Source organism: Zootermopsis nevadensis, unplaced genomic scaffold, assembly GCF_977971745.1.
Source record: "Zootermopsis nevadensis isolate Lab colony 2312 unplaced genomic scaffold, Znev_1.0 Znev_ptg000010l, whole genome shotgun sequence".
Classification (NCBI taxonomy): domain Eukaryota; kingdom Metazoa; phylum Arthropoda; class Insecta; order Blattodea; family Termopsidae; genus Zootermopsis; species Zootermopsis nevadensis.
The window spans coordinates 17091323-17107332 of NW_028259142.1; the positions used below are offsets into that span (position 1 = coordinate 17091323).

Genomic DNA, 16010 nt, shown 5'->3' on the forward strand with positions numbered 1-16010 from the left:
CTGTGACCCGATAACGTTCTGCTATCTTAAGAAATCAACAGTATTTTTAAACTCGTTCAGCATTTTGATGTCCTGGTACAACAGTAAAATCCTTTCATACAGAAACACAATCTTCAGACTTTAAAACCCCAGAATCAGAAAATCACAATTTCCATATTCGAAGTGCCAATATTCAAACTTAAATTTTTTTTCAACATTTATCAGAACCTAAATTTTCCTAGCGGAAACTAAAACGACGAAACCTAACTACATCTAACCTAACCTAACCAAACCTAACCTAACCTAACCTAACCTAACCTAACCAAACGTACCATAACTTTCAAGTATCCATGGTAACGTAAAAGTAATCAAGTGAGTTACCCAAACACTTTTGGTCGCAGAAAGAAGCATAGAATTTTACATAAAATGTCCGTTATCGTCCAAATGTAATAAAAACTGAAAAAGTCGATCAATATCAGTAGTTCTTCTCTTATGAAATTTCATGAGAATCCGTTGAGCAATTAACGAATTGTTGCTCGCTGACAGTTGGACGAACAAACAGATGTGGCAAAGTTAATATAAGCATTTTAGCATCTTCTAATCACAAATGTGCCTAATAACCTGTCTGCTAGTCGGAGAACCGATCGATATTCGAACCGGGTGCTTCCAGAATATATGTCTAGAAAAACAAGAACAAGAAATATTTCAATTAAATACTGCAGATACGACATCCGCTTCCCAGAAACGCAAATTTACATCTTCCATCCTTAGCAATAAAACGAATGGATTTAGTATCTTTGACAGTTAAAGGGTAGCAACATTGCAGTGTGACAGGCAATAATTGTTTCACAAGCAACATAAAATAAATTAAAATAGATTTAATTAAGAATGCCTGCCTATCACTTTTTCGCCAACTTGTTAAAATAAAAGCAAAACAGATAAAACGCAAGGCAAACAACGTTCCAAATTCACATTACTGCATTCAGACATTTGAATTCATAAGGCGGCTGTTACAAAACATGGCGCCACATACTTGAAACACAAAACACAGTCGGACTCTACTGAAATGTATCCAAAGTTATGGTAATTCCGTTTTAAATGTTTATAATAACGGTTTAGTTAGGTCGCGGGGATATTTTAATCATCCCGGATTAGTGCTTTTTCTCAGCTGAAATTATACCGATTACCAAGAACGGACAATAAATTGGACTAAATTTCTTTTGTGCTGTCTTTCTTGGAATGTAAAAGCGTGTATTTTAAAATTTTATCATTTCTATTTTTGAAGATGATACCAGAGCAAGCTACTTTTCAACAAGACAGCTCTGCGTTATGTATACAAAAGAGCATGGCTTTTATGATTTAAAATACGATATTCCATAAACTTTTTCGACCTAAGGGATTAAGTACCAAAACCTTCTCTGAGAGTGTTTACTCTAATGGGAAAAAGTCCTTAAGGACCCAACTGGAGACTATAGCATTACCGCAACATCAGCCTGCTTGCTTTGTCCCACAACTGCAACGGATGAGTAGCAGATGCAGACAGTGAATCAATATCACCTACATGAAGAACCAGTTCTGGTCTGCAGCTATTGCATTGCATTCCTAGCACGAATTATTACCGCTGCTCTGAATTATAACTGCACCACAATACGTGACAATTTGGCTTTGTGCGTTGCAACTGAGAAAGTAATGGAACTACGATAAGATTGTACTTGATGTATTAACTAAGTGCACAAATAAATTACAGGCTTTAGACTAATGTCCAGTGCGTGGCATCGGTTAACACGTTATTATTTATTTAGTGTTCTGTCTGACGACAGGTCCATATGAACAGGATCCTTCCATCCTTTTCTCGGACTGGGACCTGTTCATATACGTTCTTGGCAGATGATCCAGAAGTGGTTTGCCATTGCCTTCTTCTGTGTGTGAATGGAGTAATTGTTGGGATGCCACGGAGGAAAACTCCGTGTTGCCTAGACCACGGCCTTGCCCAACACAAGTTATAAATTCGGGCACCGCCGGGAATCGAACCCGAGACCCCAGGATTACAAGGCCAAGGTTCTAACCGCTAAACCGCATTGGCTCTGGTTAACACGTTACAGAGATATAACTTGCAAATCTTTCAAAGCTAAAACCAAGATGTCTTGTTTGGAAAGACCTTTATTTTGCTTTTAAGATGTTATTTAACAGTGCCAGACTAATTGGACAGCTTCTGCTTCATTTCCTACCTTCCTTCACACTACAAGCACAATAAATTTCATGAACAAACAGTTTTTTCTCTCTCTGTGATCCTGTTCTGTCTCTGCAGTAAGTAAGTGTGGAGTATATGTAGATGTCACAGAAAAGTAGTTTCAGCCTTGGAACTATTTTAGGGATATGATCGTATATGTGTCCGCCAGTAGAGGCTTGGCCTAACCTCCGACATACATATTTACATACCCTACACCTTAATTAGAAAGTCTGTTAAAGAACAATTTTATTCGTCTTGATTTAGTACATTGGCTTTTAATAGCAAATCTCTTTCAACAGCAAAGATTTCGAAGTATCGACTGGTAGGATTATTTGCGAACTGAAAAATACGCTGGAGAAATCAGGGATTTAACCTGTTTTAACGCACTATCCTAGCACTTTGCTGGTGCGACTGAGGAAAATCACAAACATAACAGAATAGCCGGTCTGCGGGACTATAATCAAACCCTGGGCATGCTAAGTACGAGGAACTCGCGCTAACCACTCCACCTTGACGTTCGGTACCAATCGTTGCGGGTGTGATATCCACCAGGCTAATAATGCATACGGCATGAGAGGTAGGATAGCTCAAAAAATGGACGGTCTGGAGGGTCAAGGTTAGATATCTGGCAGGGGCAGCCGTTTTCTTCTTGAAATGACAATGTCTGCCAGACCACCCAGGTAACCCAGTGAAAACTATATTTCCGGTAAGTGAACCTGGTCACTCACTTACATGTACTTACAGTCGACAGCGTTTTAGGCCAATTACGTTAAAACACCCAAATTTAGTGCCGAAGTCTGTAATGTATGGACAGTTACACATATTCATAGTTCCCACATGACTTCATAGCAAGGAGATTAGCGTCTTTGTTATGATCACTCTTGTTACCATCAAATTCAGAAGCGTATTGTACTTCAGCAGCTTATGTGTTGTTTCTGCAGTACCTCTGATCTCCACAGCACACATCAGTTATGCAGACTGGACGAACACAACGGGGGGAGGCCTTGGAGCAGACGTGTTCTGACGTATCAACGCGAGGCGTAGCTGTACCATCTGCGACACCGCCCTACGTTAACCGCAGACCGCAAAACATTCTGCTCTCTGGCTGGAGATTCTTGTTATGTAACGAAGCGAAGCCGGAACCATTCAGACCCAAGCAGTCAGTACGTTTGTTACTTCCATTCAAAGCACAAATTCTTCAGTTCATAAGCTACAATCTGTCAATTTATAAGATGGATGTTAGTCCCATAATGGCTCGGAACAAGGGCCAACGATCCATTAATCAAGAAATGCTGTGCAATGGAGTTTATTAACACAAGCGTCGTAATAACCAGCAACGGATCGTACGTTTTAGGATGTGCCTACTTCGTATTCAGAAGCTCCAGGGTCCAAACCCCTGCCCGGACATCGGACCAACTGTTATTTCTGAGCTGAATACGAAGGCGATATGTTTCCCCGAAACACTGGTAAGCACCTACAAGACTACACGGCGTCACAAGATGGCCACATCATATCACTCACGACATCACATTTTACAGCGAGACACGAAAAACTATTTATTAATTGATAGCCGTATGGAAAAGGCGGTGGGTTGTAGTGTAGTCTGGAGAAGTTTACCGACGTACGTGCTGCCTCCATAATAAGGGCAATCGTCTTTATGCTTGTATTGTGCAGAAAATCATGAATCCTTGCTCAGACACGAATATCTTTCTCGTGGATTATGCACGACCGCCTGACACTCATAATACGAATCCTTAAGCAGTCAATCAGGCGATGGATACTGGGTTAAACCCAGACACCGGTCACCATTTGGTGCAATGCAGGAGTGAAGAATTATCACTTCACATTTTAGCCTTGATGTGAGTAAGCAAAATCATCAGCTATACGAAACATGTTTTGACAGCTCAGAGCAGCAAGAGTTCCGAGGTGCAGAGGACGCATGTGTGAACTTTGTGATGTGTTTCACAAAGTCTTAACAGGCATCCGAAGCTGCCTTACTACTTTTACAGATAAAAATGTTTCTTGCTGCGTCCAAGTTTCAAATAACTCCAGATAGAATGTCTTCACCTCAGACTGTGACCACGGCTTCACCCTGAAATACCTTTCTTCTCTCTTCTTTCCTGTATCTCAGTGTCAGTTAACAACTATAGCAACATTTTATACTTTGCCCTAACAACCGTTATAGTGCTATAGTTTTCAGGGATGCCAATGAAATCGTCCGCAAATCAAGACTATTATTGACATACAAAGAATTTTCTTACCAACTCCACTGAGTTTTATCCTTCTTGAGATGACGGTTGCACATGTCGTCAAGAGATTCCACCCATATTACGCACGTCCTACACCCTATCTCTATGAGACCCATTTTACTATTATCCTCCATAGCTATCGCGTCTCTTCTGTTCAGGTTATCGGACTAAAATTCTGTGCGAACTACATGTTTCGCCCATCTCCTACTAGATTTGTTAGCACAGTAAAGTAACTTAGTACTGAACGGATGGCCGAAGTTCGATGTTATGTATCAGCAGTGATTTTTTTCAATTCGTTAGTACGTCCAGACCGATTCTGAAGCTTACCGAATCTGCTATGAAAATGGCACTGGAGTTTGTCGTACTGGCAGTAACGTGGCCAGAGTGTGAAGCTAAACACTCCCACATCTGTCGCAGATAATAACGCATGGAACTTTACCTCAAGTCCTCCTTCAATAGCTTCATGGTGTGATATTGACATACACGGGAATTTATGCTTTTAAAATATAAGAAAAATGTACCTGCACAATGAAGATTGATGATCGTGCAAAGTAATTTGATGGGTCTGCTTCAGACACTCACCGAACAGAGTACAGTACGATGGACGTTGAAAGTGGCTTATTGTTTTTATTCTTCAGCTCTTTGAATTAAATTTTTACATTCGCCTTATTACATGCTAAATACATCTAATATCTAACGGTAGAAATATGAAAGTTATCATTCAGTTATTTATAATTCTATGGTAACGGAATGTTCAAATGCGCAGTAGAACAATGCAGAATTTTACCATGAAGTTTCTGGTTGTTGAGGGAGTTCCTAGTTCAGAAATTTGTCAGCCACTGTCTGCAATGTTAACAGACTACACTCTTCTCATAATCAGGATGCCTTAAGGATTTCTGCATTTCTGCGAAGGACCTAGACCGTCATGTCGATGCCAGAAGTGTGCGCTGTTTGATCCCAAGGGATAATTTGGAGAAGAAAAATTCCATAGTCCCGTAAATATGGATCTATTAGCACACAAATTCCTATCCTTGCTCTTTGTAGGGATTTGCATAAATGTCTGTGTTACGTTAGCAACACCGTAAGAATAACTGCTACAGGTCTTCGCTGCCTGTTCCTGTTCAGGTGCCTACAAGGTCGATACATAACGCTGCCTACTGAAAAATTAAAGACATTTTTTCAAATAATTCTGCGTACCATGTGATCATCACCATCCATTTATATTTCTACGAGGGTGGGTTGCAAATCGCTATCCGTTGATTTTCATCCTTTCAGAGTGGTCCTCTAGTTGTGTCCACTTCTCCCTTTTTTATTATTATTATTAGTGTTCTGTCTGACGACAGGTCCATATGAACGGGATCCTTCATCCTTTTCTCGGACTGGGACCTGTTCATATACGTTCTTGGCAGATGATCCAGAAGTGGTTTGCCATTGCCTTCTTCTGTGTGTGTGAATGGAGTAATTGTTGGGATGCCACGGAGAAACCGGGGATCCCCCGGAGGAAAACTCCGTGATACCTAGACCACGGTCTTGCCCAACACAAGTTATAAATCTGAGCACCACCGGGAATTGAACCCGGGACCCCAGGATTACAAGGCTAGTGTTCTGACCACTAGACCACCGTGGCGGTTACTTCTCCCTATTCTTCTATTTTGTGTGTTTACACGCGCGTGTAGTTTTGTTTTCCGTCAATTCATCATTTGGTCCCTCCAACATGTTGATCTTCACAAGGGCTCTTTATTCTCCGTCTTCACTACTGACGCTCTGACGTCTATGCCACTGTATCCTTAATTTGACAAACTTCTGTTGTGGCTTCTACCCTCGGTTCTTCTCTATATTTATACCATAAATTATCTACCACTGTTCTTTCTTAGCACTCCGCAGTAACTTAATTTCAACTGCGTTTAATATATTAATATCTTTCATAGTCCATTATTATATTTTTGCTTCTTATATACAAATTAAAAACAAAATGTTCTATGTAAGATACTACCTTCCATCACAAAGCCACTATAATTAACGAATGAATTATATTTGGGACCATATCCGGTATATATTTTTAGCAAATTTCAAAACTATGACAAAATTCTCTTGTACCTCACTTCTAGTCAAATAGCCCTCATTATTTCAAACCCACGTCCAAGTCATTCGCGTATTTTACTGTCTCTTTGTGAAAATAAAAAGAATCAGTATGCTAATGTCTGTCCCGTCTCCGCTTTCCCCTTCCTCATTCAGTCATCCCATCACTGCATCTTCCGCTACACAAGGGCATCCCGTGTTATGCTTCTCTATATAAAGCAGAGCGCCAAGAGTGGAGGCAGGTGAGACACGTTATCATCATCCTTAAACGGGCATCACCACCATGGTCGCCTACGTCACTGTGAGTAAAGAGTGTTCTTCGATAAAATTACATAGTTTTTTAAATGTAACACACAAACACAATCATCGTAATACTCAGACACGGGGAAGGATGAATAAACGAGAGAGAAACAAGGAATGCATATAAAATTTTCTTGGGTAATCGTCTTAGAAAATGGCAACTTGGATGAAGTGTAAAGCATCTAAAGAAAGGAGATAATCGTTTCGAAGTAATCGATGCATCTTATTTTTAACATTGACACTGTATCAAACAATGTTTACAAGTTCTAAATTTCTCTAATTTTATGCAAAAAGTCGACCTAACAATTCAGGTGTGTATGTGTCGAAATATGGTTTCTGTATTACTTATAGTTAAGTATAGCACTATATTACTTAATTTAAAATTTAATTTATTTTTAGTAGTTCGATAAATCTAACAACACAAGAGGTATGGATCTATACATCGAAGCACAATTCTCCTAAAATGTATAAATCTGTACAGCATTATATCGAACGACATGTTTATATGAAAACATTTCTTTCAAACGCAATCGACATTTCAAAGTATTTCATACTTAAGTTGGTATTACAATCGTCATTGTCCTCAGTTATAAAAAGGACCTCTTTCAGCCTCCCTGATTGCCATTTGTTCATTTTCATTCAGACCTCTTCGAACTTATCGCCATGTCTTTTCTTCAATTTGCCGAATAACTATTTTATTCCTTCCGCAAATCAATGTCCATTCATTTATTGTCTCTTGATTCAAGAAAACAAGCATAAGATAATTAGATTTTATAAAATTAAAGTAATAAAGATGACAGTCATAAACCCTCACTCGCTCACGCGCGCGTTTGTATAAGCCTATGCATAATTAATGTATTTCTACATCTTTCATGCTCGTATATTTATTTTTCTGCCTGCCATAAATGTACGACGTTCTCAGTCTGATGGTGATATAAACTTACGTTGTATGTTAATTAAGGAAGTTTAATTTTTTTAATTTCGTTTAATAATTGTAGATGGGCGACCTTCACTTCGCAAGGCCTCTGCCTACAAGCGTTCTAATATAATATATAACTGCCCAACAGAATAACAACTGGTTAAACAAATACCATATACAATTGGTTAATAGAGATTTGACTCCGTGATCGTAATGTTCGAGTGAATCAATATCTTACATGCCTTAGATCGCGCTGCAGTATGTTTACGTAAAATTATTGATCTAAAACTGCCGGAATTTGGTAAACAAGTAGACACTGTTTTTTTAAACCACTGTACAAGGACTTTCTAAGAGAAAACGAGAGACTAAACAAATAGAACACTGAAGATGGAGAAAACTGAATCCCAGCTAAGTTGGGAGTGAGGCTGTCAAATTTCATTTATGGCAAGAAAAGGACAAAAAATCGGGACTAATTAGTTATTTACTTTTTTCTCAATTAGATCGCCCAGTTTCCCGTCGGTGACAGAACTTTCACCAAAAGCAAATGTAAAATCCTGTCTAAAAAGGAAAACCTGCTTCTAGTAGGATGTGTTTAATTTTAAGTCCCTTGATAATGCTGTTTAACTGCACACGTAAATAATCATAATGTCAAAACTAAGTACGAACCTAGTGCCTCCGAGCCTAAGTCACGCCCATTACATCAGACTTTCGGAGGCGGTGGTTGTGAGTTTCACACTTTTACAAAGCCCTTTATCGGGGAAATGTATTTAAAATCAAACAGTTCCCTATCTGATCAGAAGTAAAGTTTGTCCCACTATACGCCATGTAGGCGTTTGGGGTGAGAGGAGGTATAGCTCCTCTCTTTCTTGACCTCGGCACTAGATGGGGGTGAGTGGTCAGCATCACGCCCCGGACGGCTTTACCCCCGGGAAAGGACCCCGGTACCCATTGTAGAGGAGGCTGGGTGGGCCCCAGAGCCGGTCTGGACGCAGAGGCTAGAGTAAAACTCCTCTGCCCCTGTCGGGGATCGAACCCCGGCCGTCCAGCCCGTAGCTAGTCACTGTACTGACTGAGCTATCCCGGATCATGATGAAAGCCTGTAAACCGAAAAATTATATTAAACGTACTACGATCTTGGTTAAAAAAAATCATGCTATTCAGATTAAAAATCCCCCATTTTGTCTTATCACATGGTATTTGTCTAATCAGTTGTTAACTGTTGGCCACTTATATAATTTTATATCAGATAAATTCTTGACAATGTCTGGACCTAAACAAGAGTTTGTTGTAAATTGTATTATCGAGGAGTTTCTTTAACTGCACTTTTCACCACACAGAATAATATTACGGTGATAAAACCAAGGAGAATGCAAGAACCTTATCTCTTAAGATTTCAACCTAAGCTACATCAAAATCACTGTCAGCAATTTACGTCAAGAAAGAATAATATGCAAAGAAAAAAGCAAAATTCAGCCCGCGGACTACAGGTTGTGTATCATTCTTACATTCTTAAAGACAGCATAACCTAATATGCTGAAGACAAAGGCAACAGGTCCCTCCGGAATAACAACCCAGAAGTCTACATAAAGTCTGTGTCAACAACTTTGCCACTTCCATCTGGCTAGGAAAGCTGTGAAAATAATTACCTTATTTAACGACGCTATTTTAACAGAAGGTATTAAGTCTACACAGCGCGGAATGATAGAAGATGATAATAGGCGATGACTAGGTCTGAATATGGCAAGAGCTGATCGTGGCTTGTTTCATGAGAAATAGGGAAACCACGAGAATTCTTAGTCAGGACGGGCTCAGATCCGAATATAGTAACTCCTGCAGAGTGTTGCCGCCACACCAACCTGCGAGTATGCGGTATACAGGAAAGAAAGTAAATTCGGAAACAGGTTCCACCGTTTTCATCGCGAAGGATTTGTGAAAGTAATAAATGAATTAGTTTGTCTCCAGGTTGTTTACGTTTAAATATACGATTAAGAATATATTGACAAAAGTTCAAATACGGTTTTAGACATTAGCTGCAAATACAAGCCATTTACTAAAACGAACAACGATATTTCTACATCACAAGCGGACAATTAAGGAACTACGGAGAAAGGAAAGTACTGATATCCACTGTGGGATATGAAAGCGAGGGAAAGTAGTTAAAAGTACTCTTCCACTCATTGAGAAACGAGCCAAGATCAAGAGGAAACAACCTCTTCCTTCTGATGGAACAAAGGTTTCTTACCTAACTTGTCATTATATTAGCATAATTCTAGTAATATCTTGTCTGTGCTTCTGCTTTTCTAACGAATTTTGAATCAACTATCAGATTTTGTAGAGACGTTCTTGAAAGGACTAAACAAAATAGTAAAACTCAAGAGAATCTTTGTCCCGGAGAACAGTCAAATCAGAAACATCCCGAAAATTATAGAAAGCTATTCTCATTCAGTCAATTTCCTTATAAGTATATAACATTAAGTAAAATGTACTTTCCAGGTTATGCTACTGGTTCTGGCAGTGTCAGCGCTGGGCTGGGAAAACCTGCCCGCAATCCCAGCGGGTCGTCGCGCAGAGTACTACCTGTTGGAAGACGACGGCGCCTACAGGTTCGGGTACGACACGGGGGAAGGCCAAAGCGCGGTAGTAAGTGCCGACCAGAGCAATCAGGTGCAGGGCCAGTACTCCTACGTGGACAACGGAGGGAAGAGGGTCAGAGTCGCATACACGGCCGGTGACTCCGGGTTCCTGCCCCGGCAGGGAGGGGGACAGACGGTGGCTGGTAGAGCGGGGTTCGCAGGCAAGAACTTCCAGCAAATTCCATTAGACGTATCTTCGGTCACCATGTCATGGTGATGGACGTAGCCTAAGCAATACAAAATATAAAGTTTAATAGGTGACTAAATGTAATTAAAGCATCTTCGGAGATCAGATGTATCAACGCACAATGTCATCATAAGTTATAAAGACAATTTCCGAAATATCGGAACTATATTCACTGAAGGCCTAATAGCCAGAGACGGACATGTGACAGGCACGTAATGGTTTCAGTACCTCAGATTATATAGCATCGAATGATAGGAAGAGCTGTGCACAGTGGGTTGAAGAATAAGTGGAAGGAGAATTCAAATACTGATTTACGTTTCTACGATCTCGGTATTTGCTTTGGCGGACTGAGAAATGGGAAAAACAATTAAGAATCTCGGGCAGGATATTCGAGTCAAACTGAAAATCTTATAAATATGGTTCTTTTGTAGCTTAATGGTAAGTTCTGATCAATTCAGAGAACGTCATTAAACAGAACACGCAACATGTTCCTTCTACAGGTTCCGGGAACAATGTAGCAAGTTTCAAGACGCCCGTCACGAGTGGTGGCTTTGCCTCCGACGGTGGCCAGGGTGACGACAACTACGACGCCAATGCAGATGCCTCCTACTCCTTCTCCATCGACACTGACAACTACAAACGTACTGAGTCCTCCGACGTTAAAGGAAACATCCGTGGTCAGTACTCCTACAGCAGCCAGGTTGGTGGGAGCCACGGTTTGAGCTACATCGCAGGCGAAGGCACCGGCTTCGTCGTTACCGGCAGCGACAGTGGTGCAGGAACCGGTGCTGTCTCTGCCACAACATATGCTCCTCTCGCATCGTCATCCTACTCTGGAGGGAAAGCTGCTGATACCACAAGTAAACTTAACAACGACGGGTCTTACTCGTTCTTCTTCAACACGAATGATCAATCCCGGGAAGAATCAGCCGATTCCCAGAACAACGTGAGAGGCAGTTACTCGTTCAAAGCAAAGGACGACGGGCAGACTCGACGTGTAGACTATACAGCAGGTTCAGCAACCGGCTTTGTCGCCACAGGAAAGCACCTTCCGGTCCCTTTGGTGCCGGCAAGTACAGCGTCATTGGGATATTCGTCTCGCGGCCAGTCAAGTCTTCAGTCTTTTGGCCAAACAGGCCCTTCGTCTTATTCGTCTGCCCCCGGTAGCAGTGAGGCACTAGGCGGCATTGGTTCTGACGGTTCGTATTCATTTTCATATAATACTGGCGACAGTTCCAGGCAGGAATCTGCTGATACCCAAAACAACGTACGCGGAAGTTTCTCTTTTAAGGCCAAGGATGATGGACAAACACGAAAGGTTGACTATGAAGCAGGCGCGGCTACAGGATTTATAGCTAAGGGTTCACACCTTCCAGTTGCACCCGATCCGCTATCATCTTCAGCTGGAAGCTTCACGGAAGGCTTCAGTTCACAGTCTTCAGTTGCTAGCCCTTACACTGGCTCCTCATCAAGTTCCGAAGGAGAAGAAGCACCATCTGGTGATGCGTCTTATTCATTCTCTTATAATACAGGCGACCAATCTAGACAAGAAATTTCTGATGCACAAGGTAATGTCAAAGGTCAATTCTCATTCGTAGCAAAGGATGGAATCCAAAGGAAAGTGGACTACACTGCAGGAGTTGGAAAAGGATTCATAGCTGAAGTTCTTCCTTCAGGCGCACCAACGCCATTAGGTCCTTTCTCCAAGACGCCAGTAACATCCTACTCATCAGAAGCTGGAAGTCGAACACCAGTTGGACTTCAGAACGATGGCTCTTACTCTTTCTCATACAACGCTGGTGACCACAGTCGCCAAGAATCAGCTGATGCTCAGAATAATGTTCAAGGAACCTACTCCTTTACGGCTAAGAATGACGGTCAGACCAGGCGCGTAGACTACGAGGCAGGTGCTGCAACTGGCTTCATAGCTAAAGGAGCTCACCTGCCTGTGGCTCCATCTCCTTCTGGAATCCTAAGTGGTTACTCCTCTTCCCCCTCACAGTCCTCTGCCAGCTCTTACTCCGCCAGTGTCGATGCTCCCGTTTCCTCTACAGGAACACAAAGTGACGGGTCCTACTCCTTCTCCTATAAGACCGCAGATCAAAGTCGCCAAGAATCAGGTGACGCTCAAAACAACGTGCATGGCAGCTTCGCGTTGAAAACAAAGGATGATGGTCAAACACGCCGTGTGGACTACGAAGCGGGAGCAGCTACTGGTTTCGTTGCTAAGGGCGCACACATTTCAGCGAGTCCATTAGCACCTTTCTCAGCGCCAGATGCTACAAGACTAGTTTTGTCATATAACCAACCATTAGCTTCAAGCCCATACTCCGGTTCTGGCATTGCGGCGATACCAGAGTCTTCTGACGGCTCGTATTCCTTCTCGTTCAACGCTGGAGATCATTCTCGTGAAGAATCATCAGACGCTCAGGGCAATACACGAGGAAGATATTCGTTTACCAGTAAAGATGATGGTAAAACACGGGAAGTAGTTTATGAAGCCGGTGCTGGGAAAGGATTCATTGCGAAAGGGGCTCATATACCAGCATCAGGCTCCATTGATTCAGCAACTGGTGCCTTTGGTTACCAGGCATCATCAACACAAGGTCTCACTGGTTCAAGAAGCAGTGCTATTGGTTATCAGGTGTCGCCAGTTTTCCAAGGAATCGCAGTAGATAGGTCCCAAGACGGCCAGAGCAGTGGAGACGCATCTTATTCCTACGAGTACGAGACCGACAGCAGTAGGAAACAAGAGAGCTCAGACCCACAGGGAAATGTTGTGGGAAGCTTCTCCTACTTAGGAGGCGATGGCGTTAGCAGGAGGGTCCATTACACGTCGAGGGATAATGAGGGCTTTGTAGTTTCAGGTGAACACGTTCCAGAACCTGTGAGTGCTGGCAGAACTGGAGCAGAGTCAGGATTTGGTGCATCCAACGTTCAGACTGCAAGTCCCAGATCCTCACACATCAAATCACAGGATGTGAGCACGGCCAGTTTTAATCTTCAAAAATACTTGCCTCCGCAGAGTCCAAGAAAGTTTGGTTACATCTTCGATACAAAAGTCTGAGGTTGCAACTTTGTCACTGCTGCTGAGATAAATGTTAAACGTGCCAATATACCTTGTGTTCAACGACGGAATATTTTAATATCACTACAGAGATTTTACAATTTCAAATGTAAATGTTGTTAGTTGTAATTATAAGGTACTGATTATCCAAATTACTTCGTGGGAGGAGTAACATTATCTTACGTAGTGAAAGTTAAACAACCAAAATAATGCTATGATTGCGTGTACGGAAGAACAACAGCACAGACAATTACATGTCATGGAAAAGTATTATTACAAAAAGGAGTAAATTGAACTTGCATGAAGCTCGTAATTCAACGGAAATATCACTGCCTAATTTCACTGCCACAAGTAAATTACTTTCAATCTCGATATCCAACCAACTGCCAAATGAACAGCTGTTCTCGTATGATGCATCTATTCGAAATCGATCTGCATATTAAACTACAACGCTCGCGTCTAAAAATGCAATAGAACTAATGATAAAATTAGCATATGGTTTATTTTAATTTAGGGTATTCTGATTAAAAGACATTGACATGCTGTCTATAAATTTTAAACAAGATTAAAATAAAAATTTTCTTGGATATTATCCATCGTCTAGTAAATATAAAACGTAAAACGACGTTTCGGAGATGGGACTCTATCTCCGTCTTCAGGTTCCTACACAGAAATGGATTAGCTCTATCTAGTGGGCCCAACTGTGTAGGAACCTGAAGACGGAGATAGAGTCCCATCTCCGAAACGTCGTTTTACGTTTTATATTTACTAGACGATGGATAATATCCAAGAAAATTTTTATTCAATTGACTCTTCACCATCGTCAAGAAGTTTTAGATTTGATATAAGATTAAAATATTTTCAGCGCCACTAGTTATTTACGTGAACATCAACACGCACGTTAAAGCCTCTCAGAACGAACTGCGACTTTCATGATTACCTGGTACGCCCATGAGTATGAATTAAAACAAATTCTGAAGAGAGAGTAATAAGTGATTCAAAACTTCATTTGTGAATGAATGACTCCACTGTACTGTAGTTAGTGCAAGTTCATCCATCTCAGTTATTATATCCGAAGATAACTTGTACTCTTTCTACTTCTGCTCTATAATTCCACTTAATCCCGGTTCGCAACAAATGTTCACTATACGCGCAGCAGGATCGACCAAATTAGCTTGACGTTCCTGCTCACGAATTTCCAGGTAAATTGAACTGGCATATGCTACATGACACAGGCAATTACAAATGGTATTACGAATAAGGCTGTTGTATAGACATTTCGGTTTCTTTTTCGGGCATAAATACAATTTTCTTTTAATTTAAGGTCAGTTAAGAAAAAGAATTTATCTAGAGAAGAAGCCAACGAGAGATAAACCACTCACAATCTACCTTTTAGTATATTTACAATTTCAAATTATTGTTTATATGTTCCCCTTTCTTGCCTCAGTCATTCTTCATAGGCTGTATTTCCAAGTTCGTAAGCCCTGAAACTATGGTCCCTTTTTCAACCGTATATGATTATTAATACAGACAATTTTCTACACTAACGTAATTGTTTGTATAATTTTCCTTTTCAGTATTATGTTACTTATGTTTCGTCTTACGGGTTAAAATTAAAGAAGCGTCTTTTCACTTACTTGGAAAACTATACATCCTTTTTCATAAATATGTTTTTTCCTTTCTATACAACACCGTGGAGTAAAATTTAATAGCTGACCCAGTGACGTATAAGGGTCCAATGAAGTGTAGTATAAAGAGTATTGCAGCGAAAATGATGGATTTTGATTTATCTGTCTAAAAAAAAGTTTAAACTGAAGATCTAACACTCCTTACTAACAAAGATTGTGACACACCAATGTGTGACATCCTTATAATTCATGCAATGTAAAAAAATGATAAAAAAATTAGTACTCTAAGTAAGAGTGCAAGTAATAACCACATTTTTATTGGGCAATTAATCTGTGATCATGTATGAAACAGAATTATTGTTTTGTTATTGAAATATTAATGTCATTAAATATTTTGTTTTATTAAACAGACTGTTATTATTTTGACGATCGGTCCCCTCTGTTCCTTGATGTAAAGACATAAATATCTCGTTACACAAAGTATCTCATTAGGAGAATTATTTTCTGAACGTACCTAATATGCAACCCGTCCCATCGTCCTTCTTATGAGCACAGTCCACTCCTGCTTTCAACTTTGTGTTTCATAAACTAAGAGCCACCTATTTCAATTTTAAGGTTTTTGTAAATTATAAACGGGAATGGAAACAAACGAGAATAATTATACTCATTCTCTTTCGGTTGGGCAACTATCTAATGTCACAGTTCTACTATTCATCCAATATGCGATAATATCACAAAA

At 40.6% G+C, this 16010-nt stretch overlaps 1 protein-coding gene across 1 annotated transcript; it reads left to right on the forward strand.

The window, feature by feature from the left end:
* The first annotated feature begins 6740 nt into the window (after window positions 1-6740).
* LOC110835824 (uncharacterized) lies at window positions 6741-15678 on the forward strand. Its single transcript, XM_022076444.2, has 3 exons — window positions 6741-6838; window positions 10250-10550; window positions 11077-15678. Exons 1-3 carry the CDS (start codon window positions 6821-6823, stop codon window positions 13641-13643), a joined length of 2886 nt encoding a protein of 961 aa, XP_021932136.1. The 5' UTR covers window positions 6741-6820; the 3' UTR covers window positions 13644-15678.
* The last annotated feature ends 332 nt before the right edge of the window (window positions 15679-16010 follow it).

What these genes read in the sequence shown, in the direction of transcription:
- LOC110835824 (XM_022076444.2), top strand. An exon ending in TGGTAGAGCGGGGTTCGCAG is followed by an intron (nt 10,551 to 11,076) that starts GCAAGAACTTCC and finishes TTCCTTCTACAG; the next exon opens with GTTCCGGGAACAATGTAGCA.